The following is a 26,844-nucleotide window of genomic DNA, read 5'->3' as shown; positions in this document are numbered from 1 at the left end:
CAGAGCTAGAGTTTAACTCATATCGGCACCAGTTGCGAATCCAGGATGAAGAATTTCAGGAAGGCTTTGATGGTGGCTGGTGCCTTTCTATGCATCAGCCCTGGGCTTCTCTGCTTGTCAGAGGGATTAAAAGGTAAGGATGGAATTGAGTCTCGGCAGTGAAAGATTTTATAGTGACATAAATTTCATTTAGAATTATGGGTAGGAATTATTTTTTCCAATCTACTAATGATTTATAATACTCTTTACTACATAGAACTTTAAGCAATATATTCATGTTACTGACTTGGTAACAGTTTTTTGGTTTTTTTTTTTTTAACTGAACAGCTTAAAAACTTAGGTTAGAAAGGGTAAGGATCCTAGTAATAACAATAGAATCTTTGGAAGAGAAGTCTGTTGCCAAAACTTCTCTTGGCATTGCGTTTCTAATATAGCTCTCAGCCACCTTAATGGTTTGATTGTACTTGAAATTCACAGTTTTAATGCCTATTTATTAATTTTTTAAATAAATTAATAAATTAACAAAATCACTATCTTAACTGTGGTTTTGTCTGTCTGTCTATCTTTTCTATCTATCTTTGTAACTATATCAAGAAACTATTTTACCACAAGTTCCTTTTCTTCAAAAAGCAGGAGAAGTAGGGAGAATAGAGGTATAACAGAGTCTAGTCATTGTACCTGTTACTGATAGTAATAGCTTACACTTTTTTCATATGTTTTTTCTCAATTCAATTTTTAAAAATAGGTGTTTTTTTCTTCTGTAAATGTAAATAGAAAATTGGAAAGTAGAGAAAAGTAGCTAGAAAAAGAAGGCTCACCTGTAATCCCATCACCTAGAAACAGCTACTATTAGCATTTTCAAGTGTTTAAATTTTTTTCCTATGTAAATTGTTATAGAGTGAGATCATAATACATATTTATGTTTGTTTTTCTTCTTGCACTTACTACAAAACTTTTCCTTTTTTATCCAGTTTTAATGAGATAAAATTGACATATAACGTTATATTAGTTTAAGGTGTGTAACATGATTTGATATATGTGTATATATTGCAAAATGATTGTCACGATGAGTTTAGTTAACATCCATCACCACTCATAGTTACTCTTTTTTTTGGATTTTGTAGTGAGAGCTTTTATGATCTACTCTCTTAGCAGCTTTCAAATATACAGTACAGTATAGTTAACTATAGTCATCTTGCTGTATATTACATCTCCAGGACTTATTTATAACTGGAAGTTTGTACCTTTTGACTACCTCCCCTATTTCCTTCTGGCAATCACCAGTCTGTTCTCTGAGTTTAGTTTTTTCAGATTCTACGTATAAGTGAGATCACACAGTATTTGTCTTTTTCTGACTTATTTTACTTAGCATAATACCCTCAAGGTCTATCCATGTTGTTGCAAATGGCAGGATTTCCTTTGTTTTTATGGCTGTGATAATATTCCATTGTATGTGTATGTGTGTGTGTGTGTGTTGTGTATCACATTTTCTTTATCCAGTCACCTGTCAATGGGTATTTAGGTTGTTTTTATGTCTTGGCTATTGTGAATAATGCTGCAATGAATGTGGAGGTACAGATATCTCTTCCTTCCTTCTTATTTTATCTGTTAGAATTTTATATGTCTTGCAATTTCCTGACCCATTACAGTAATAACACCTTATATTTAAATAGAATTTTACAGTTTTCAAAGCTGTAGCTCTATGAAATAGATTAGGCCAGTATTATTACAATCTTGGACAAATGAGGACCCTTAGGCAGGCAAAGGTAAAGTAACTTGCTCTGAATTATAAAGCTAGTTAGTGATAGAGATAGAATTAGAGTTCAAATTTTTAAAGTGCTTTTTTCATTTTTACCGTAAGTTTCAGTTGTTTCTCTACTGTCTTGAAAGAAAATTTATTATCAGCATTTAGGAACAAAGATTTGTTTTTTGGTATTTTCATGATTAGTTAGGATTTTCCTCTTTCATTAAGGTTCATTACCATTTTTCTCCTCTCTTCAATGTCAGGCTTCCTTGCTTTGGCTTCTAAATGTTTCATAGTCCACATGTATGTTGCCATTAGAATAAATGCATGTGAATATACTTCTGCTCTAGGGCAGTAGGCCCTCAGATACCTGTTCTTCTCATTCAGTTCTCTTCATTTTAGGTGTCTTCCTTTTCTAAAGCCGAAAACTAAACAGCTTGCTTTCTGCTGAGGGAATCAGAATGTTTACATTTCTCTCATCCTATTTTGGATCTGTATTATTTAGATTTTTCACTGAAAAGAACAGGATGAGCAGCATCCAACCCACAATCAGTAACCCCACAGAAATAAAGTGGGTGGTTCTGCTACATTTGTGAGACTATTTTCTCAGTAACTCCTCAGGTTATTTGGTGTAGAGGGAAGGAATATATTGATTCATTCCTTGTTTACTGAGTACCTACTATGTGCCTGGCACTCTTCCAGTTCATCTATATTTGAAAACTAAGGATATGAGAAATTCCCTATTTCCCATTATAAGAATATCGTAGGGGATCAAGGTACTTTATTTTATAGATGGGAACTAAGAAAGAAACACCTTTTTATAATCCTTGGAAAGTAGTGAGTAATTAAATTCTTTTGAATGCATTCTGTTATTCCACTTATAGATTCTTTCAAACTAGTCAACAGGTTGTTTATCTACAAAGAACAGCCTTTATAAAATACTTAGAAAATATAAATGAATGTAGTTGCAATTTAAAGAGTAAAGATAAGCATTTTTATTTACTTAAATTTTATTAAGTAATAATTATAAAGGTACTATTCTTGGGGAGCTATGTGTGGATGAGAATTTTTTCTGTCAGGTTGGAGAGCATTTAGTTAATAGATCTTCCAAGAAAAGGTTAGTCTTTGACTCAGAAAGGCAAGGATTTCCATTTTTGTGGAATAACCTAGATGCCTTTAAATATAAGATTTGGATTGTAGAAGTCCTAAGATTAGTGAAAGATCCAAGTCTAAGTTATGGAGACCAGATTTAAAAAAAATAGGAGCTGAGAGGAATTATCTTTGTTCCAATGATAGGAAAAACTAGAGAACAGGTTTCATACTCAAGTGAAGGGTATTGTGGGAGAATTGTTTTTTGCAATGCTGAGGTATCCTCTAAAGAATTCTTTGTTCAACTAGATAATTTGCTTTATGTTATGAGATCCTTCAGGACACTAAAATGTAGATCCTTCCTACTAAATTTATATTTAAGAGTGGAAGGCAGAAGCTGGTATACCCCTCACAGAGGACGACTTTGGATAGCAGCCACAGCTAAAAGACCCTCTCCTCAAGAAGTCTCAGAACTCCAGACTACATATCGTTTTCTTCGTGGGAAAGGTAACACCCATATATTCTCTTTTCAGTCTTACTTTCTGGAGAGAGGTTATTGGCATTCATCTTTTTTCACTTGTGGCTTTTTCCCCCCTTGAAAGTGATTTTAAACTGTGTGTATGTGTTTAGTGGCGAATCATGTTCAAAGCATGAATTTGCCAAATAGTACAAATAAAAATATCAGTTCTCAACACCAGAAATCAACCAGTTATTCTTAACTTTATCTGAGAAAATTATCTCCATTTTTTTTAATCTCCATTTTTTTTCTATGAGAGTAAAATGACTACTAAAAACTCTGGGATCTTTAGATTGGGAAGAATAGCCACAAATAAGAATTTTTATTGGGAGTGACCCAAATATACATCTGCTATTGGATTTGGACAGATCAAAGTTGGTTGACTTAAGCAGTGTATTTTGGGAATCACTCCAAGCACTCTCAAGAAGTCTCAGAACTCCAGACTACATATACTTCTGACCCTTGGGTATCTTTCCTTCCTCTTATCCAGCTCATATAGTTCTTACAAAGGTAGAATTAGATGATAATTACAGAACCACCTTGAAAAGTTTTTAAGAAACCAAGCTTTAGGAATCAAAAGTGCGTATTTCCGTAAAAATGTACTTCTGTTTTGACTGATATGACTGGCTTGTTTTAAATTTGTGTGTTATGACATTCTTAATGTTTTTTTAATTACATTTTTATGGGTTTTCTCTTGACACCTGTAGCTTGTTTTCAAAACCCATCACCACCAACTCCAGTCTGATCCAGTTGAGTATGGTGGAATTGATTTGTTTGGAGTGAAGTTATGGGATCCCTGAACTTCATTGATTTGAGGGTAATTTTCCTATAGCTTAGGATGTAGATAGTGGACTAAGCTAGCCAATCATAATTTTATTTTTTGTTAAAATATGAACAATCGTGCCAAATAAAAACCTAAGTGTTTTCCTTATATCTATAAATAGATAATAGAGAAAATAATTTGTTTGAAATTGAAAACAGTTCCAGGGTCAAAAAGAATGAAATTTATCCAATCCTTCTGTTATTCTTGATTCAGATGTGGAATTTCCCAATGACTATCCATCAGGTTGTCTACTAGGCTGTGTATACTTAACTGACTGCTTGTCTCAGAATCAGTTTAAGGATCAGGTAAGTAAAGAATATTTCTCTTGGACAAATGCTTGGTTTGCCACTATAGCTGACCTATAGATCCTTCAATACAAAATCCTGGAGATAGTAAGGTGCTAGCAACTGAATTTAGGTATGTGAAGGGAATCTTATAAGTAGGAAGTATTGGGGAGAGAAAAGACCAGGAAAGAAACAGAAAACTTAGTGATGCTTTGGTTTCTTGTATATAGAGGACTGGTACATATACATTTCTTCATAAAAAGCTGTTGCCACAATCCAGCTAACAAGTATAGGGTCCTTATTCCTTATTAAAACTTTGCTGCTTTTGGTGAAGGAACTCTCCATTATCCCTTGAATTATTTCAATTAGGTGGTGAGGATGGTAGAATTTGTTATCACTTACTCTGGAATATTTAATCCAGGCCAGAGAATTCATGATAAGTATGTTTGAACACAGATTACTTGGACCATGCCAGGTTTGAGTGGGGGTATGTGTGTGTGTGTGTGCGTGTACACATTGTATATGTATTTATGTATGTATTTTTATTTATTTTGATCACTAAAGATTGAACTGATATAACTAAAGTACATTTTTGAACAGCAGAGGGAGCTGAAGGACTTTAGCTTAACTGGAAATCTTGAAATTTAGAGCCTTACATTTAAACTCAGACTAGCAGAAATCCAAAATTGGAAGGTCCATCCTTGAAGCATGAAGTCTTACCTAATAATATGGTTTTCCTGTTCTTTAAATAGTTACTTTAGGCGAAAGCATTCCACCACTGTGCTTAAGAAAATATTATTCAGCTTAATTTTTCTCAGTAAATTCTTTGTTTTCTAGACTTATATGCCTTTCATTTGTTATTACTGTTTGCTTTAAAAAAAAAAACTCTTCCTACCTCACTTTTTCTTTTCTTCTTACATTTTAGCCAATAGTTATTATCCCTTTAGTTTTCTTTCATTTACTTGTCGATTGCTTTGTCAGCCCTTCTCTGATTACTTTATGTTTATGAATATAATACATACAATTTGGTGTGAGTTTTGACTCTCAGCCTTTTTTTCTGCTCTTAGTACCAGATCTAGGCAAAAGCATAGATATGCGGAGGTCTTGGCTTTCCCACACCCTCTGTCCTTATGGGCTTTTTGCCCATTTTTTTAGTATCTTCTTACCTCTCCTCCTCTCCCTTTTTTCAGGCTAGAAGTAATATAAAAATTCCTTGCATCGATGTAGGTTCTACAATTTTAAAGATGCTCACAGTCATTAACAGCTTAGTATAACTTAATGTATTATATTTTCTTAGGATATTTGCATTCTAAAAGAGAATCCAGCAGCTTCTGGAAGTGTGGGCGGTGATTTTTTTCTTTACTCTCATTTGTCAGTCAAGCAAACCACCACCTGATACAAAGTCAATTGATTTCTATTGCTAGACAGTTAGCCAATCTTCTTTCTGTCACAAATTTATGTAGAGAAGAGTAGGAAGCTATAATCTTAGTCTATGGAGTACCACAAGGCTTACAGGAAGTAGAAATCTGATTAACAAATCTTTTAGGTTTCTCAAGGATACCTGTTTTTCAGGGTAGCATGATATTCCTCTTTTGAGCTTATGTTCTGTCTTTTATCCTGAGGCTGCTGAGGGCAGCACATAGAAGGGTAGGAATCCTCCCATATGTTTTCAGCTGGAGGTCCTGGCAACTCTCCTTGTGAATTTCCGTGATATATGACATTAGAATGTCCCAAAATGCCAGAATCCCCTGAGCTTCATCCAACACAGGAATCCTATGCTTATTTTCCCTATGGTTAGCTTTTCTGTGACTTTTCCCCATTGTTTTTTTTCTGTGTTTGAGGGTAGCACGTGAATGTATTCAGAATTGATATTAGCCCTGTTTGGGGTTTATTTATTGGGTACGACTTTTAAAATTCATAGCTTTGGTATTTGGCTGTTTGGGGGGAAATTTCTTGAGCACCCTTGGTAATCTATCAATCTCTGAACTAGGATTCTGTGGTTTAAGAAATGTGTTTGTCTAGTGTGTTTTACCAACTTTATTCTCATTTCTGCAAGAATGAGTTGAGAGTTTAGGAATAGTAGCTATAGACTAGCATTTCCCAAACTATTCCATGGCATAGGTGTTCTCTGAAAAAAAGGGGGAGCTTCCATGGACACATACATTTGGAAAATGTATTCAGATTGAGTAAATATGTTTACTGCAAAACTTCTTAGAGGCCTTAATATGCTAGTATGCATTATGACTCTCTGATATAACTCTGATATATCCGGTGACTATAATTTGCAGTGTTCCCAAAATTTTTTAACCACATCGTCACGCCACTCCCCTTCCCACAACACTTCCTACTTGCATACTGCAGAACCGGTATCTTGTGTCTTACACAGTTTAGAAAGTGCTAGTCTGGGTATGTTTGGGTTTCTTTTATCCTTGTAGGTCAGCTCATTGAGGAGACAGTTTCATGACCTGTGTCTTCTTTTTGCATCTCCACATTCATTTCTCATCACCCAGCTGAACTGTATTCTTTGAAAACCAGTGTGGATCTAGTAATTTTTATTTCAACTGATACTAATTTCCTAGGTGACTTGGACCACATTTTTGTTCTCCATCTTATTACTAACTTTTCCTTTCCCCAAGGAAACTCAGTAATTTACTTCTCGACCTTGCATTCTTGTCCTTTCTTTGATCAGTTAAAATATACTAAGCCCTCACTATTTTTGGCATAGTGCGATCATTTAGTTCCTTAAAAAATAACAAAAGGTTTTATTAGTGATTGTTTAAAATCAAGTGCACTACACTGTAAGTAGCTTTAAAAATATGTGCTTAAAATGCTTTCCCCTGAGCTAAGAATTCATCTTCCTTTTATCTTCTAAGAATAGTATGGCTGGCATGGCTAATTTGTGCCAGAAAAAAAAATCCCACTAGACCTTCAGCGCTCCAGAGTAATAGCAGGGGATCAACCTAGACAAGGTAGGGAGTGCAAATGAAAGGGCTGTGGGCTCAACTCAGTAGAGAGAGGTAGAAGAGAGCCATCTAGTTAAAACTTCTGTATTCCCCTGGAAGGAACCCATGCCGTTTGCCAGCGTTTTATCTGCCAGCAGCAGATGTAAGCTCTCAAAAACAGCAGGGAGGATGTTGACTGCAACAATGCATCAAGGCTGTGGTTTGTAACCTCAATAGTAAGGCAGTTAAAACTTTTTTTTTTTAACAAAGACATTTTGATTGCCAAATCTATAACCATTAGCAGCTGTGGTTTGAACAGTTCTCTAGACCTAACAAGTTTTCACACAGAAAGTTGAATTGGTGGCTTTTGTTTCTACGTGTCTGTGTTGCGTTTGTGCTATTTATATCCCTGCCTTCAATAGAAAATCTCATTTGTCTGAAATCTCCAACGTCATTGATTATTCAATTTCTTCTGTACTGAATCCATTCCTCTGCTACCAGTTTACTGACCCTTTAGTCCATTTGATCTTGGCTTTTATAATAACCAAGACTCTATCTTTAAGGAATTATTTTGAAGCAGTTCTACTGCTGGGTGCCTGTGTAATCGACATCAGCAATAGATTGTAGTCTTCCAGTGGAGAAGACTTCTGTATGAATATCCAACTGATATAGATCTTCACGAAGATTGCAGATACCATTTCACGTGTAGAAATCATTGGCTTCTGTTGCCAGTGGATAGTCTATAAGTCTGAGAGGTAAGAAATTAGAGAATGAAAGAAGTAATTAACAGTTAATATTCAAACCAGGCATTGGCTTTAAAAATACAGTCCCCAAATTTTCTTTTTAAAATATGTGAAAAGGTCCTCTATGTTGTACTGAGAAAACCTGCCAATTTATAGACCTAAAATGTACATCCCTAAAGGATCATGAGGACTGTATCTGAGACCCAGCAAGAGAGGAATTGTATGCCTGCCACAACTAACCTTAGGCAGTTCTTTAAAATCACAACTCACTTGTGTGAGACAGGGAATGTATTTTCAGAGTTCTGATGATGACTAGAACATTTACTAGAGTTTCTAGGTCAGAACAGACTATATTTAGAGTTTTTTGCAACCTGAACATCAAGTGCTCACTTAATGGGTTGAGGTCACCCATGTAAATTTTTTAATAATTCAGGAAGCATCAAGCTTTCTGTCATATTTATCCTGAAGAGAGAAAGGGAATATTAACACTTTTCATTTATATACATTTTTTAATGTTTAGCTTTGCATCTGAAATGAACATATAGTTCTTAGGTTTTTCTTCGGTATTTATTCATCAATAAATATTTGAGTACCATAAATCAGACACTGTTTTAGACATTGAAGGAGATAAAAAGTTGAATCAGCCATGGGTTCTATCAGAATATTTGAAGAACCACCAGGTACATAAGATATGTATGCAAACAACCAAATACAAAATAAAAAGCAAAAAAGCCTCTGAGGATCCAAAAGACTATGAAAAAGATGACTTTTGAATTAGCCTTGAAGGATTAGCCATAAAGTCTATTACTTTTTGATGAGTTGTTACGTGCCAGTCCTATTATATATGTTACTTTCTAATCCTTACAACTCCAAGCAAGATATCATTACTCTTCTTTGAGAGATGAGAGAATTTAAGACTCAGTTAAAATGCATATTGTCAGGCAGTAATTGGTAGAATTGGGGTTGCTCTTCAAGTCTTTTTACTTTGATGGTAGAAAAGTGTATTCCAAGGAGAGGGAATAATGTGAGGTGGGAATTTATGGGCCTGTACAGAGAGTAATAGCAAACTAATTTGTTGAGAGAAGAGTATGGATGAAGAGGACAAGCAGCAAACAAAAAAGGAAAGGTATATTTTGGTCAGGGATAGATAGCTTTGAATGATAGGCTACAGAGGGAAGACTTTTTTTTCTGTAGTCCGTTGTGGGATGGGGAGAGGTGTTTTGAACTTTACTTAAGGAAACTGGCAGCAGTGTGAATGATGGATTGTAGTGAGGAGACTGAAGAGACAGAAGACAAGTGAGAAGGCAGTTGTCATCTAGGGTAGAGATATTTTTTAAAGATCTGCTCTAGGATAATGCCAGTGGAATTAGATAAGAGAGGGACAGATGCAGGAGGTTTTATGTAGGTAAAATCAGTCACTTAATGTGACACTTTTATTTTACCTGTAAGTAAACCCAGGCTTAGAGAGAAAGTGGTCTACTTGATCTAGAAGGAATCTGCTGTAGCCTTGCTATCTTGTAATCTGTTCAAGGCTTCTTAATTGGCAATTATCTCCTAATTTAAGATTTTATTGTTCATAATATTATATAATCATACATTCAGCAAATTTTTATTGACCATATGTCACGTACCAGGCACTGTGCTAAAGACTAAGGGTACAGAGTTTTAACAAGATATTCCATTCACTTTAAATCTTTAAGTCTACTAGAAGAGACTGAGACAAGAAAAACCAACCATAATAATTATCATATGAACAAAGGAATGCACAAAGGAGGGGACCTAACTCCTAACTCAGCTAGGATGGGGAGGGTTAAGGAAGCTTCTATAAAAGGTGAGTCCTAAAGAAAGCAGAATTTTTGTCTTCCTCAATATACCATCCTATATCATGTCTCCATGCTCTCGTCCACCAGGAGAGTTCCTATTCATTCTCTGAAACAGCTCAGTTGTCATTCTTTCTGTAGAGAATCCCCTGATCTTACCCATTTCCTCCCTGGCAAGATATATCACTTCCTTCTCTCTGCTACTCTGTTAATATTTCTATTATTTTATTTTTTACTTTTTTATATTATTTTTTTAATTACCCTCTCAAAATATGCTCACATGTAGTTCCTTTAGGTGGTCGCCATCTATGTCTTATTCACCTTATCTCCAGTGTCCTAGCATATACCCTGGCACATAGTAGGTACTCAATAAAGGTGGTGACAGTTAATTGAGAGGCAGACAATGGTTGATATTGGAAAAACCTTAAATGCATTATGAAGGAATTTGAATTGTGTTCTGAAAGCACCTGAGTAAGTGATATAATGAGATGGGCATTTTAGAAAGATTGTCCTGCAGCAGTAGGAAGGATGGACTGGATGGGGCAAGCCTAAAAACATGATTTAAGAAATTATCGTAATTGTCCAAGTGAAGCATGATGAAGGTCTGCAGTAATGCAGTTGAGTTGCACAAAGAAGAACAGATGATTTAAATATTTAGGAAGTAAAGTCTACAGGACTTGGTAATTTGATTGAATATGAAGAGTGAGAGAAAGAGAGAAGTCTTGGGTAAAGTTGGGTTTTTGACTGTGTTGAGTGGGTGAATGGTATTACCATTATTCCAAATGAGGTATACAAAAGAAGAGAATTTTCTTTTAAGGTAAATGACTTTTTAAAATAAAGGAGCTGTGGCAAAGGAACCCTATTTTCTAACAGTAAAGGAGAAATGTTCTGTAGTATATAATCACCATACAGAAATCAGTTTTCCTATAATTTTTCATTTGGACAGTTTAAAATATTTTAGTCTGTTCTAAGTGACAAGTGTTACTTGATTGTTGATGTTAATAATGCCAAATTACTTGATAACTATCTTAACTTGATACACCAACTGAGGTCAAAGAATTCTCTGAGCTCTGCCTCAGACTAGTTGTTCTCAGTTGAGTCAAACCAGACACTGGGAGATCAATCTAAAATTGGCAGAGCCCTTAACTTTAGAGGAGTTTTAGCATTCTGAGGTATTAGTTCCAGGGTAGACTTCATTGGTTAAGAAGCTTATAGTGTCGTATCTTTAATTAAGAGCAATTTTCTTTTGTTTCTCACTAGTTTAAGTTGGAATGAAAGTTTACTGTATGAAAATGAAGACCAAAAATAAATATCATTAATGGGTGATTCCCATTTAGGTCTTAGAAAGTCAGGGCAGAAAATCTATGAGGTTAATTTCAGAGAAATATACTTGATGGGTTCTTTTGAGCATCTAGGTTCCAGCATAGTATTCTAAAGGGTACAGAAAGCTGCAGTAGAAATTTTACAGTGAGTAGGATAGAACCAGGAGACCAGTGTTGTGTGGCTTCAACAAGATCATCTTCCACAAATAGCCATAAGACCCACAAGCTGCATACCACTTATCTCTTATTCTTTTTACCCGGTGCAAATATGAATCGTCTCTGTAGCTTGAGCTGGAACCCTCAGTCTTTGATACTGGGCCCATGATTTGAATTGGGTGCTAGTACATGGGAGTTCAGTTATCGCACTTTGGGCTAGCTGGCATGATCTGTATTCAACCTCAGTCAAATATATAATAGTCTAAGTATCATGATCATGTGTTATTCTAATGTGAGAAAACTTTTATCCTCCAGTACAGTGGGGCCTGAGGTGCTAGTTTTGCTGTGAACACCTTGAATTGCTTTGAAGGTAAATGTAAATAAGAACTATTTATCAGAGAACATAGTTGCTTTCAGGATTTGCTTCTTTGGATCTGTTATGCTTGTGGCCTTTTTTTTTTTTTTTAGACTTGTTCTCTTCTCTCTGAGTGTTATCACCTCAGCCTACTTGGAGTTGGTGTTCAGCTAACTAGATTTCAAAGCCTGATTTCATGTCCTGTCTAGTTCCCCAAAGTTCAAACCAGAAAACCTACAGCAAATATATGTTCCTGTCAATGAGTTCCTTCTTGACTGTTTGCTTTAGCTGTTCTGTAGAGACGGGTTTAAGATTTATATGTCATCTGGAGATTTGTAAAGAGTAACATCGTTTAGGAGTTACTGATTATTTCAGTACAAGGACTAAATGGAGGCTTACGGAGTTGGTGAAAATGCCCATTTGGTCCTGAATCAGTAGTGGTTGCCAAAAACTAGATGACTGGTAAACAGTTTTCCTCTGGAGGGGAGATGAGAATGGCTATTTAGTAGTTAATTAGCTATTATGTTAGATAGCTATGAAACTTACGAGACATGAAAAAAGAGTAGGCCCACCTCCCCCACCCCTACCCCACTCCTCAGGCCGGAAACCAGGTGATAAGAGTCATGTTGTCTTAGGCAGGAGACGCAGCAACTTTCTGAGGAGTCTCTTACTGATTTTGAATAGTTGCTTTGAGTTGCTCGCTTGATCTTATAACCCACATTCCCTAACCTCCCTATTGTGCTATGTCAGTGACCCTTAATTTCGTATCCTGTCTAAATTGGATATGACATCCAGAGTTTATCCACATTCTTCACAAATACAAACCACCCTGCTCTTGATTTATTCTTTCCCTGAGTCAGCTGCATTTTAGTCTTTTGACTCTCAGACCAAAAATTCCTTTCTTTTAAGTCTCTGACCTACTTGTTGGTGTATAATGTGGTCCATTGTGCCCAGGCTGCAGTCTCAGAGATTACACTTTTTTGGAGGTACTGAGGTTCTGCCAAGCTGTCTTTGCATTAGTATATTTTGCCATGAAAAATAATCCCTTCTACCAATGCATAGGCCTTACCTTTCTTTAGTCCTTGTTGGCTGCTTTGCTCTTCAGCTCTGTTTCTTGTAAGCCTCTCAAAGTTCAGTGGTAGAGCTTGGGGAAAGGGATATTCACATGAAACTTGGATTAAAATTGCATTGGGAAAGTTGATTTTAAAGTTTATCTTTACTGTGAAGCATGAATGGATCCAAGGAACCTTGTTCTATGTTTTCATTTATTCATTTATCTATCCTTTTTTCCCTTTGACATTAGCTTACTCTGTTAATATATATCAGGGTAGTTTTTATTAAACATAGGGCCTTATTGGCCACTTGCCAAGACGCAAAAGTTTTAATTTAGCTTGAGGGATAACAGATTTACAGAGTAGCACCTGCTTTAACCCAGAGTTATAGTCCTAAGAGTGTCTAGTTCCCAGTATGTGCATATTCATCGTTATTAAGATAAGCTTAATGAACTAGTTCATTTTTCTTTCATTCAACAAGTATTTTTTGATTGCCCTACTAAGTGCCAGCCATGATTCTAGATACAAGAGGAGTAAATTTTGACAAAAATGCTTACCTTCGTGGAGTTTTCATCCTAGTAAGGGGAGTCCAAATTTTAAAATTTAAGTAAGTAAATTATATAGCATGAGATGATAGTAGGTGCTATAGAAAAAACATAAGGTTGGAGATGGGGATTAAGAGTGCCAGATTTGTGAGGAGATTGGTGCTTCACTGTTAAATAGAATAATCAGAGAAGACTCATTATGAAGTTGACATTTAAAGTCCTGAAGAAAGAGAGAGAAGAAGCCATGTGGGTATTTAGGGACGTGGAGGGGAGTGGGTAGCATTCCAGGAAGAGGGAATAGGCAAGTGTAAAGACCCAGCAGTAGGAACAACAAGAAAGCCACTGTGGCTGGAATAGATTGAAAATGGGGAGAGCTGTAGGAAAAGGCATCAGAAAGAAAATGGGAGACCAAGTGTCTAGGGACCTGTAGGTCATGGTGAGGACTTAGGCTTTTATCCTGACTGAGATAAAAAGCCATTGGAAGGTTTTAAGCAGAGGAGTGACATGATCTGATTTTTTTAAAATAGCTTTTGCTGCTGTTTTGAAAATAGGTAAGAGGGAGGTTAAGGGCAGAAACAGAGAGACCAATTAGGAGATTATTGTGGTAATCTAGGGAGACGTTATGATGGCTTGGACCAGGGAAGAGGCCATGGAGGTCTTAAGAAGTGGTGAAGATAGTGGATATCTTTCGAGGGTAGAGTTGACAGGATTTCCCACTGGGTTGGTTGTTGGGGGCAGGGGAGGGTTGGCCTGAACAACTGAAAGGATGAAATAGCTATTTATTTATTTTAAAGGGGTATGAATAAGAGATGAGCAGGTTTGGGAAGGAAGTCCAGGACCTCGAATTTAAAAACTTTTATTTTTATTGTGGTAAAATATACATAACATAAAATTTATCATTTTAAACATTTAAAGTATACAGTTCTGTGGCATTAAGTATATTCACTATGTTATGCAACTATCACCACTGTCCATTTCCAGAACTTTTTTTTTATCATTCCAAACAGAAACTACTCATTAAATGGTAATTTTTTTTCTGCTTCCCTCCAGCCCCTGATAACCTCAATTCTACTTTCTGTTTTTATGAATCTGCCTGTTCTAAGTACCTCATATAAGTAGACTCATATAGTATTTGTCCTTTAGTGTCTGGCATATTTCACTTAGCATAATTTTTCAAGGTTCGTCTATATTGTAGCAAGTTTCAGAATTTTATTTTTAAGGCTGAATAGTATTCCATTCTCTGTATATACTGCATTTTGTTTCTCCATTCATCTACTGGTTTGGATCGTGGAAAGTGTTGGATAATGTGAATAATGCTTCAGTGAACATTGGTGTACAAGTATCTGTTTGAGTCCCTGCTTTTAATTTTTTTGAGTATATACCTAGAAGTGGTATTGCTAGATCATATGGTAATTATGTGTTTAACTCTTTGAAGAATCACCAAATTCTTTTCCACAGTGGCTTCACCATTTTACATTCACACGAACAATGCATGAAGGTTCCAATTTCTTCACGTCTTTACTAACACTTGTTATTGTCCATAGTTTTTGTTTTTGTTTTGTAATAGCCATCCTAGTAAGTTTGGAGTGATGCTCATTGTGGTTTTGATAAGCATTTTTAGGACCTTTTTTCTTTTTCAGTTTTATTGAGATATAATTGACATATAACATTGTATTAGTTTAAGATATGCAACATAATGATTTGATATATGTATATAATGCAAAATGATTACCACAATAAGTTTAGTTAACATTTATTACCTCTTACAGTTACAAATCCAGGACCTTATTTTTTAACTCTAAGACTAAAGGAAATCACCAAGGGTATGAATGTAGAGAGAAGTCTGAGGCCTGATCCCTGAAACACTCCAACATTTAAAAGATGGGGAGATGAGGGGCAGTTAGTAAAGCAGCAAAACCAGGAAGGGATTGGTATCCTGGAAGTCAAATGAGGAAAGTGTTCAAGAAGGCAGGAGAGAAGAATTCTATCAGGTTCTACAGATCATTAAAACGAGAACTGAGAATTGACTATTTGATTTAGCAACGTGGAAGTAAACGATGACCTTTACAAGAATAGTTTTGGTAGAGCATTGGGAGCGAAAGCTTGTTTATAGTGAATTCAAGAAAAAATAGGAGAAGGATTTGAGGCAGTAATATATTATAATCTTTTAATGAATTTTGTTTTAAAGGGAATCTGAGAAATGGGGCAGTAGCTGGAGCAGATTGTGGGATCTGGAGAGTTTTTGATTTATGGTAGACATACAGAAAGTATTTTTTTAGTGGGATTGATCTAGTAGAGAGAGAACACTTATAGATGAAGATGAAAAAGGAGAGAATGGCTGAAATGGCTTGAAGTTTTGTAAAAGCAGAGCTGTGAAGTCCTAGCATCATTGTCCTCTACATTGGTACTCTAAGACACAGAGAAGAGAGAGCAGGAAAATTGAAGAGATGTTAACTGTGACTGCTCTTGCTTTGGCCGATGTAGACTTAGGTTTAAAGATCTTGATAGCCCCCTCTGGTTTTATTTGTGCTGAAGCACCTCAGCAGTAACAGCTGGACCCTGCTTTTCTTTGAGTTCTAAAATCCAGGGGATAAAGAGAGAAGAGGGTTTACCCTTCCATCTTTAGTCTTTCTTTTCTACTATGAACATTTTGATCTTGCCTGTGAATATAATTGTGGCTGATATTTGATATTATCAAGTTTATGAAAGTACATGTCATACCTGTTCCACACTGAAAGTCATGGTATGTGGGCAGGTCCAAAAGCTGCTTAAAACCTTTCCGATTTCTCCATAGCATTACTTATCACCTAGCACAAGTGGTCAGTAAAGAAGTTCCACTTACAGAGAAACTTGAATTTTCTTACTGAAACCTCCATTTCTACTTTAGAGCCTTAGATCTTTAGAGGACACATCTTAGCGGGTGAATAAGGGTGGAAAATAATTTTATACTTTTGATGGTAATTACTATGAGAAAGGGTCCTTTGGTAATAGAGACTGACCCATAGTTGCAGTCAGCCTGTGAGTCATATTTGTCAAACATACTAATCATGAGACATCCCAAGATAGGAAATAATGAAACACCAGATCAATGGGGCATTGCTGGGGAGTACTTTCTGTCAACCCTAGTTGTTCCTTAAATTGTGATTGTGTGGTCAGCATAGTCTTACTAGGTCCTGTGGCTGTCTTAGCGGAAGGATCGAAAGTCCAAAGTATTCACACGGATTTGTTTTGTGATAAAGAAATCCAAAGGAGGCTTCTAAATAATTTTGAGAATTGTTCTACCATTTACCTTTTCACCCTAAGTAAGTCTGGAATGCATCCAGCAAAACAGCTTTGCATGTTCATACCTTTCAAGATGAATCATCTTCCTTCCCTTTAGTGAGAAAAGGGCTCTGTTGACTGTTTCTGGCAGAATTTTCACAAATGTTCTATTTTTATTAAATCCTCCCGTGTTTCACTTGAGTTGAACCTGGAGGGTTGGGGGCAGCAATGTTCCCGAAGGAGACCTCTGAATCTCCCAACTCACAGTCACTTATGTTAAAGGAATAGTCAGTTCTGATTCTTCTAGGAAGATCTCAGGCATCCTTTTTTCCAAGTTGTTTCCATTATAGGAAATGGTAGGCAGTACATTGTATAAGAATACTGTGCTAAGGCCTGGGGAAAGGCAAAGGTTTGTTCTTGCCTGTTGAGCATAATCCTCTTTACCTGACTGTGAAATGAAGAGTACTGTCATCAGAATGTTGAGGTGAAATCTGGGACATTCTTTGATCTTCTTTAAATTCAAAATTTGTCCCAACTAGCCTGAACTTTTTATTTTGTGCATTTTGCAGTATCCAGACATGAGTCAAGAATCGGATTCTCCATTTGTTTTCATCTGCAGAAATCCCCAGGAGATGATTGTGAAGTTTCCAATTAAAGGAAATCCAAAAATCTGTAAGTCACAAGCTTTGATGGTCTGATTTTCTTTTTTTATCTTCCATCTCACTTGTTTAACTTTTTAAATTTTTTCTCTTTTTTACCCTATTCTATGGAATCTCAAATGTTGAAGGATTAGTAAAATTATATTTATTGATAACTTTAATATTAGGTTAACTATAGTATAGCCTTTCCAAAGTGTACCTTGATCCACAGTTACTAGCATGCTAGTGAATCACTCTAAACTTTCCTTTAGGACCCCAATACATTTAAAACTCTATTAGCCCAAAGAGTATGCTTTGTTCTGTTGTACTGCTTATTAAAGGATGAAGTAAGCCAATGCCAATGGCAACATTGTCATTTATCCATTGTTTCTCGGTATTCAATCTAAGAATAAGACATTTTTTTTTCATTGTCTGTTCTTGAGTGTCTGTTTTGGAGGCATCACCTCCCACTATTCCCTTTATTACTGGTCCCTAGAGTTTTGCCCTAACCTTCTTGCTACCTTACTTTTCATCTTGTTTTTGAAACCTCTTGATTTCCTTTTCTGTAACTTTTGCTTTTATGTATTTATGAGTATAGTACTCTCTGCATATTTACTTCTTAGGAAGTACTTGTTGACTTTACTCTTTCAACTTCCAACTCTTCTTCAGTTCCTAACTTCTCTTCTTCTGTCTGGTACTACAGCAGACTCTTCAATTTCAAAGCAATCTCAAGAAACATGTATTGGTGTTCTCCCTGCCTAACTTCTTTTAAAAAACAACATCAACAACTCTCCCATTTGCTCATGTCAGTTACTATTTTGTGCCTCTGTGACATTGCTTTCCCATTGTATGAACTGGATGATTCTGGGACATGCATTATCTTCAGCTATGCACAACCCTACATCATCTTGTACCTTGGAGACCAACTAGCCATTTTATAAATGGCTAGAGAAGTACTTCTCAAACTGTAATGTAAATAAAAAGCACCATGAGACCTGTTAAAATAGGTTCCTAGGCCTTCTCCCAAGTGGTACTGTTGCCATTGATCAGCTGACTACACTTCGAGTAATACTGCTTTTAATCACAAAATGAAATGCTTTGGGTATGAACTTAGATGACCGTATATTTACTACAAAATTCAGGCAATTCTCATGATTTATGAGATGTATGTTCCTGAGATTTTTACAGATCAGAAAATCTGAACATAAATTGCTCTTAACTTACACAAATTATTTACTGCAGACTATACCCCAGCTGGTTGCCAAGTGCCCTGGAAATTCTTTTTTCTTCTTTTCCACTAGATAGGATTTAAATCTCCATTTTCCTCTCCCTGTTTTTTGGTTGTGGCATTCTACCCGCTCCTACCCTATTCCATTCTAGCCTTACTATAGGCACTGATAGCAACACTGGTAGTAGGAGGAACATATGATAGGTCTCCGATCCCAGACCCACTGCTACCTTGATCTTTAGTCCTAGTTACCTTTTCTTCATTTCTTCCTCTTTCTTGGTTTTTATCTGCTACTTAAGCTCCTGTGAGAAAATGTTCTGTGTAAACAGAGTTTAGATATTTCTCTGAATGTTTTTAGTACTTTCTCTACCCAGAGACCCACCTTCACAGTACATATGTCACCTTCATTTTTCCTCTATAAGGTTTAATAAGGGTGGGGCAAGTAAGGCTGTTTGGGAGCAAATTTTAATAACCTTCTGTCTTTTCCTATTGTTTCTGTTAGTTAAAAGTTTTAAAAAGCCAAAATGGACTGTATTCTTGTTTCAGGGACAACAGGGCTGGATAAAAAGTGCAAAACTGCAGCTTCTTCCATGGCAGACCAGATAAGCCAAAACATTTGTCAGAAACAATAAGTAGCGAAAATTTATTTAAAAAAAAAAAAGAAAGAAAGGATAGGTTCCAATTCCTGTGTGTCTCAGAGAAAAATACTATTGAGAGGGAGCCAGCATGAGGATTTAGTCCGGTGTGAAGTTTCTCACTCTTTATCCTTCATTCAATCTTACCATCTCTAAAACTCTCATACTTTGCCAGAACTTCCTTCCCTTAGGCTATAGGGGCCATCTCCAGTAGTTTACAACTGGGAAAGTCTTTAACCCCACTGCCATAGGGGAAAATACATACTTGACTCTTAATTTGGAATGCTTCACAGTTTATTCTAGATATATTGTTATTTGAAGTGGTTAAGTTCCACAGTATAATAATATTACTACTCTACTTCAATTACAGCCCTATGGAATAATTTTTGGGAGTGGGGCTGGGGGTGGTGATGGCTTAGGAACCAAGCCACCTTTTATAGATTAGTTCTATGAGAAATATATTCTAAACTTCTGACTTGCATATAAACTTTCAGAATACAACTTATTTACATGTTATATCATGTATATATACGTATATAGATGCCTTAAATTAAAAGTATATATTTTGATTTATGATTTTGGATACATAAACTTGAGCTTGCCTGACCTGGAGATAATCGTGTTTCTAGAAATTGAAATAATTCAGAAAAGAGCAATGTACAAAATGATACCATTTGACTGTGTGTCTGTTCAAATTAGGAAGTGCAAAATACTTAAATGCAATAGAATGAATATACAGCTCGAATGTTCAAAGAGATAAAGGAATCTTTCTACTTTAAATGAACTACATGGTCTATAAACTCATGTGAATACTGCCTTATATCTTATGAAAAGCATATGAGAATCCCAATGAGAGTTATATTGATTGATGGCAAATAATTTTTCCCCTTTTAACTTCTTGCCCATCTGCTGCACAGGCATTTGATTTTCTTTTAGGCACCATGATTGAGGATGTGGTTTTACATTGAAATGTTGTAGGTACTAAATGTAAAGCTATTGGGGAAATTTAGAATCTAAGCATTATCACTCTGCTTTTAAGAGAGTATATTGTATGTTACTGTAGTTAACTGCCTGGATCCCCAGTCTTGAAAGACCAGGCTGAACTAGAACTCAGAGTTCATAGTTCCTGCAATCCAAAGGCAGCCAAGATGACTACTTTTTCATGCAGGAAGCTCCGATCCCTTGCCTTCATTGCCCACTGCTGACCCAAGAATTGCCACTATTGGCAGTCACTGGTAGATGTTAGAGATGCAAAGAAATGCTTATTTGTAAGGAGCTCACAGATTGCTGGCACATGTATGGTTTTCTTAGACAGCGTATGAGATGAAAGAATTTCTGAATCCTTGGGAATGCACTGGAAATCTTTATTGCTCTATATCTCCCTCCTCCTATTAGTTTTCCATTTTATGATGTCATCATTGAAGCCAGATATTAGTTTGTCTACCACTGAGTGTTTTGCTCTGGTGAGTTGATCTTGCCTGATGTGGTCTCACTTGAGGGTTTTTATAGTCAGACTGGAGTTATCTGAAAATTATACTTGGAATGTTCTTATACAGTGAAGCTTTGAGAGTGTGAAGGTAATGTCACTATTCTTAATATCAGGAATCTGAAATATAGTTAAAAGACTTGCCTAGAGTTATATGGTAAATTAAAACTGAGACCATAGCTAAGAAACACATCAAGTCTCAGCATAAATGACTACCCTTTTTCAAAAAAGTTATGAGCATATGAAGCACTTTAACATATATTATTTAAATTAGTTATTTGGTTAAATGACTTAGTGTATGTAAAATACTTAGCACAGTGCTTGGTAAATAGAAAGAACTTAATGTAAGCTGTAATCCAACAACTTTGTAAGTAGGAATTTTTCCTTTCACTTTTCAGTTGAGTAAATAGGTTTATAGAAATTATATTTTACTTGATCTTTCTGCTTATAGGTTTCCTGTTCTTTTCTAGGTTTTCTTTTTATCTTATTGCTTCAGAAACAAGTTCCAATTTACATTACATTTTATTTTTAGGGCACAATATAGAGCTAGAAGGGCCTTCAGTACTATGTAGTATAATTTCCTCTTAGCATTGAAAAAATTGATGACAAGAGTGACTAGGTGACTTTCCCCAGGTTATACAGCTAGATAGTCTCACATAAAACTGGGACCTGGTCCTTCGAACTTATTCAATAAAGAGAACAGAAAGAAGTCTGGAGTCCTAGATAGAATTCTAAATTCTGTCCTGGCTTGTTCTAAAACGCTGAATGAGATACAATACCTCTTTAGACCTCTTGGTACCACCACCTTTAAAATGGGTACTCTTCTGTTTATCTGATGTCTATTTTTGTTTACTTAGGTAGTCCTTATGATGTAAAGGTTTTGAAATTTTTAGTGTCTACCTTCTTTAATTAACTTGGTGAAAACATTTATTGAGCACCTACCATTTGGCAGTCACTATTGGTAGTGTTACAAAGGCAAACTTGCCTTGTAATAGGGCTCTTTGCCAAAATTGCTGGCACATGTTTGGACTTCCAGCCAGGCAGCCTGGGGGATGAAAGAACTCCTAAATTCCTGGGAATACTCTGTGCTCTGAAGCCCAGATTAAAATCAACAGCATTGTGATTATTGGAATGGCATTTTTAGAGTATCATTTATTGATGGTTTCTGAGGACATCCAGAAAAGAGAGTAATGTTATTCCAGAGGCAAGTGTAACCCTAGAGAGATTGAGGGGAGGGGAGACTTAAGAAAACAGGAAAACTTGTTAGGTCTAGGTGATTTTTCTCACAATCACTTGTGCAGTCATTTGGACATGTATTCCTAATTGGACAAATGAGGGTATTGAAGTCCAGAGAGACAATGACTTGCCCCATGTCATACAGCTAGTTAATACCAGACAAGAGTGGACTAGAACTTGAGTCTCCTGACTCCTAGTCCAGTGCTCTTTCTCTTATACTTGATTGCTGAAACAAATGACAACAGATGAGGAGCATTGGTTGTGGGTATGGGCCTGTAGCACACTTTGCTGTCCTTACAGGGAGTCTCCTTATTTTGTTTCATCTTTTTATTCTTTTTTTAAGTGCTGAGGTTCAACTGAACTCTTTCCTTTTCCAGCATCAGCATCACTATTGACTTAAATGATACTTTTTTGGGGAAGAATGCAACCTTCAAGGTCTGTTTTCAGACTAGACAGACGAACTCTATTAAGATTCTCTTCATGAAATGGATGAATCCTAAGGCTGCTACCACTGAACCAAACTTTATCTTGTTAGAACTGAGGAGTCAGAGGTCGGAGACCACATCAGTGAAGAACCTCTCACTAGGGTCACCTAGGACAGGAAGATTGCTTGTTTTCTAACTAACACTTAGAAGAGTCATATAGCCCATGACCTTTGCCTTTCTTAATTGGTGATAGGGGCCCTTTATTAGTAGAGCATTCATGTAGATTCTACTCCACTGTTTCAGGTCACTCCTATTAAATCTGAGGCAGGAAAAGGGTGAATTGAACAGCTTTTTTCACTGTGAGAAAGGTTTATGCATTATACTCAGCTAGTTAACAGGTCAGAGGAATGGGTTCCCACTGTGTGAAAAACTAACTAACTATCTATCTATCTATCTATCTATCTATCTATCTATCTATCTATCTATCATCTTCTTTAAAACCTTGCCTTAGCATTGGTCACCCTGGAAAGGTAATGTTTCTTTTCTAGTAGCTACAAAATTAGAAGTATTAACTTTGGTTCTTTAGGCGAATACTCATTGTAATGAGTTTGTGTGCACGCTTTTCTATCTCTATACAGTGTTCCTACTGCTTCCCATTCTTACAGAATGAAAGTTTGAAAGTGTCTGAGTCCTGAAGCAAGATAATTGAATGTGACAGGAACACAGTAACCAGAAGACCTGGGAGGCCATGAAAGATTTGCATTGCAAATATAAAAAGTAAATAATGAGGCTTCTTTTTCTCCTTTACAGGGAAACTGGATTCCAAGATCCATCAAGGAGCAAAGAAGGGGTTAATGAAGCAGAATAAAGCTGTCTGACGGAGGAGAAAAAGAACTATACAGCATAGTGGAGTTTTGTGTGCTAAAGTAGTTATCTACTGGTCCTTTGGAACTGAAGCAGTGGAAACCTCAAGGCTTAGCATCAGGCTTGAATCTCTCAGAATTTAAACTCTTACCAAAACTTGTATATTTTTCTTGAAGAGTGGGATTCTTTATGTAATGGGTCAAAATCTTTGAATATACTATTTATAAAAACCTATTTTAAAAATTCTAGGTCTTTGACATTTTTTTTTTTTTTTTTTTCAGGATGATATTAGAAGAGAAAGGAACAAGTTGGAAATGACTTTCTTCTCTGAGGCTTAGATTTGTAGTTAGGAAAATTCTTAACCTAGGTTAACAATTTTTTGAGGGACCACTTGAATTTTAAAGTTTTGGGGGTTTTTGTTTTGTTTTGTTTTGTGTTTTCAGAATGATAGGCTGATAGAGTATTTGGATATCTGAGGAATTCTGTGTTTGATACAAACTTGTGATGGCACAAAAAGCTTTTTAACAAGTTTTCTGTTCTATTCCAACATCTCTTGAAATGAATAGTCTTCAAAGCGGAATAACCTTTGTTGGCAGATTTTTTTTTTTTTTTTTAATTTAGATAACCTGAAGAGGTGCTGCCACTTTGTTCTTTGGTTTGAGACATTAGGAGATAAGAGGGTCAGACTGGGAGGCGATGGAACCACCTGCTAAAGCAGCATGAAATTGTCCTATTTATTTTGTTGGTATTGCAAAAGCAACACTTGGATGGGGCAGTTAGAAAAAACAAACAAATAAACAAAAAATCCCTTCAGTAAATGCATCTAAATACCCCTAAATGCTGAAACCCTTTAAACCATCCATACCCCAGGAAGCTATGAGCTTTGGAAAAATAGGAGGTTGGTTTGAAGTGAGGTTTCTACTAGTCAGTCTAGCCCCACTTAGCGAGGCACTTTTTTTCTGAGGCTGTTCAGAAGAGCTGTCAGAATCTCAGTTGCTGGCATCCTCAGGAAATTCATGGTCTTAAATGTGTATGTTCTGCTTTTTATAAAGCAGCACCACCACACTGGGGAAGTTGGATTCATTCCAGCAGTTGTGTGCATGACTTAAAAAAGAGAGTGAGAGGGAGAGAAAAAAAAGTGCCCTGTGTTATGAAAAAGATTAATTTCCCCTTTCTTTAATCCTTCATATTCAGCGTTTATTTGCATTGAAATGCCTCCACTCATTATGCATTGATGTTCACTCAACTGTGAACCCCGCTTGTTGCATTGCTCTAGGCACTGGCTTTGTGGGGGCCTGATCTCTCTGGATTCCCAGGGAAAACCCATCCGATTCTTGCTCTGGTGATGCAAACATGCAGTATTTTCTTTTCTTTTCCAGTTCAACTTCTGTGGAGAAAGTAGAAAAGACAGCTAATGGTACTTTAGGGCAAAAGAAAGTCTTTCGGGCCTGCTACAAACCTTAGTACTGTTGATGAACCCACACTGGGTTCACTATGCAGTTAATAGTTTACCAAGCAATAGCACCTTGAATTCTGTGCTGGAATTGTCTGGTTTCTTCATAGCAAAATAAAGGTGAAAGGCAGGAGGTAAAGCGCCTAGGGAGGGGAAAAGAAAAAGTTTACTGCCTTTTCATTTGAATGACAGCCTGAGTACAGAAGAGTCTGGATTGATTTTTTCCACTTGGATAGATTGTATGGGCAAGCATAAAGAGAAACATCAGGAGCTGCAAGAGTTCAGGTTATGCAACCATTTTGTGTGCCATGATAAGAAAGTTTACAAGAACCTTACAAAGTTTACAAGAACCTACTTCAGTGTCCAAAATTGGCTGCTAGAGCCACATGAGTAAATGGTAGAGTAACTTGAAAACTACTTTTCATGGTTAGACTGTGAAAGCTTGTCTTTAGTTCTCGTGGTGGTGGTATAAGGTCTCTCTTTTATTTGCAGAGACACCGAGAGGAAGTGTGGGAGAGACATGAGGGTAGATTGGCCCTCTGTTCCTCGGTGATGAATGGCATAATTTAAAGTCTAGTGGAAATTCTTAGCAGCATGAGTACAAACTTGCACTTTCAGTGCTTTACAGCACTTTGCACTGACCCTGTAACTCTGGGACAGATTGGCCTGAGGGAAGTTTCACATTTCTGAGCTGGTTTTCTTTTGCAGCCTACATACCTGCGCCCCCTTTTGGATAGTTGGGTTCAGTTGCTCCCAATTTGTATAGTACCTAAAGGATTCAGCGTTTTTATTTTTGTTTTCCTAGGCAGGACTCAGTTTCAATTGTATATGTGAAACCAGAGACTTTCTCTGTCAGGATTCAGGAGGCTTTAGCCTTGCAGTCGGATGTTTAAAATGAAGTGAGGGTTTTTTAATTTTGCTTGCTATATTCTGGAGAAAGAGAACTATGTGACCCCCCCCCTTTGCTTTTTAAGCTGGAAGTGCACAAAAATGATTTTTTTTTCCTAAGGAGTAGTATGAAAAATTTAAACGTCCAAGATTACTTTTACAAATAATTACAAAGTTATGGCTCTTAAGAATTATAACCCCGAATCCCTTTCCATTTTAAGTACTATCTCTACTAAAGCTCATTTATGTGGGTTTCATTTACTTTGGTAAATTTTTTAATGCCTTTGCTAGAGCTCCTAGCCAAGACCAAGACAGTGTGGGGGTTGTTCTTTTGCCCAGCTAGAAAAGGCCAGTAAAAAAGCAAGCATCTATTAAACTACAGAAATCAGCTAACTTCAGTTTATTAGGCCTGGGGGAAGGAAAGTCCTGTGATGAAGGATGTTTTCTCCTTGAGATTCAAATAGCAAGTACACATCTGCTGTTCTCAGCTTCTGTGAATGTGTTTGGAGGGAGGTGATCCATATCACAGGCTCTAGCAGCAACAAGGGATCCAGCAATTTGGAGGGCTTTTCTACTTCTATCATGCAGAGAAGAAAGAACATAGCCACAGTGCCATCCTCTGACTCAAACTTGTGTGAACGTCCATTTATTTGTGTGCACATAATGTGGATTAATTCATGGGGTGAAAATTTAGAGGGCTTTTCTACTTCTCTCATGCAGAGAAGAAAGAACATAGCCACAGTGCCATCCTCTGACTCAAACTTGTGTGAATGTCCATTTATTTGTGTGCACATAATGTGGATTAATTTATGGGGTTAAAATTGGTCAATTGATTGGATTTCAGATTTCAGTTGTGACATAGAGAATCCACAAAGAAAACTTAGTAAATGTTGTACCCTAGCTTGGAGTCAAATAGGGCCAGGGAAGGGTGGGGGACAGGGAATGGGAATGAGGATCCATAGAGAGGTGTGTCACAGGAAGGGACTGAGATGTTGGGACAAGGGACAAAAAGTGTAATTACAGAAGATTTGAGCAGAGTCTAGAGCTGTACTGTGTAATATGGTAGCCACTAGCCACATGTGGTTATTTAAATGAAATTAAGAATTCAGTTCTTAGTCATGTTGACCGTATTTCAAGTGTTCAAATAGCCGTATGTGGCTAGTGACTTCTGAATTGGACAGTGCAAATATAGAACGTTTTTAACTTTGTAAAAAATTCTGTCAGACAGTGCTTGTTTGGAGCAGGGATCAACCACTTTTTCTGTAAAGGGCCAGGTAGCAAATATTTAGGCTTTATAGGCCATATAATCTGTTAACAACTATTCAGCTCTGCTGTTGT

At 36.6% G+C, this 26,844-nt stretch overlaps 1 protein-coding gene across 3 annotated transcripts in view; it reads left to right on the top strand.

Moving 5' to 3' along the window:
- The window catches only part of TRIP4 (thyroid hormone receptor interactor 4), a 47,119-nt gene extending 23,706 nt beyond the window's left edge, over positions 1-23,413 (top strand). For all 3 annotated transcript variants that reach the window (XM_025038881.1, XM_025038880.1, XM_006920269.3), the window contains 5 exons: positions 1-133; positions 3,216-3,340; positions 4,387-4,478; positions 17,223-17,325; positions 23,112-23,413. The exon at positions 1-133 is cut by the window's left edge and continues 52 nt beyond it. In XM_025038881.1, the coding sequence (XP_024894649.1) occupies positions 1-133; positions 3,216-3,340; positions 4,387-4,478; positions 17,223-17,325; positions 23,112-23,179 (521 nt within the window). In that variant the 3' untranslated portion in view covers positions 23,180-23,413. The remainder of the gene's footprint in view (positions 134-3,215; positions 3,341-4,386; positions 4,479-17,222; positions 17,326-23,111) is intronic.
- Positions 23,414-26,844: the final 3,431 nt, after the last annotated feature.

The sequence above is a fragment of the Pteropus alecto genome, unplaced genomic scaffold, assembly GCF_000325575.1.
Source record: "Pteropus alecto unplaced genomic scaffold, ASM32557v1 scaffold86, whole genome shotgun sequence".
Lineage (NCBI taxonomy): Eukaryota > Metazoa > Chordata > Mammalia > Chiroptera > Pteropodidae > Pteropus > Pteropus alecto.
The sequence above is the reverse complement of the archived record's forward strand: the minus strand, read 5'-3'. Positions and strand labels throughout refer to the sequence as shown.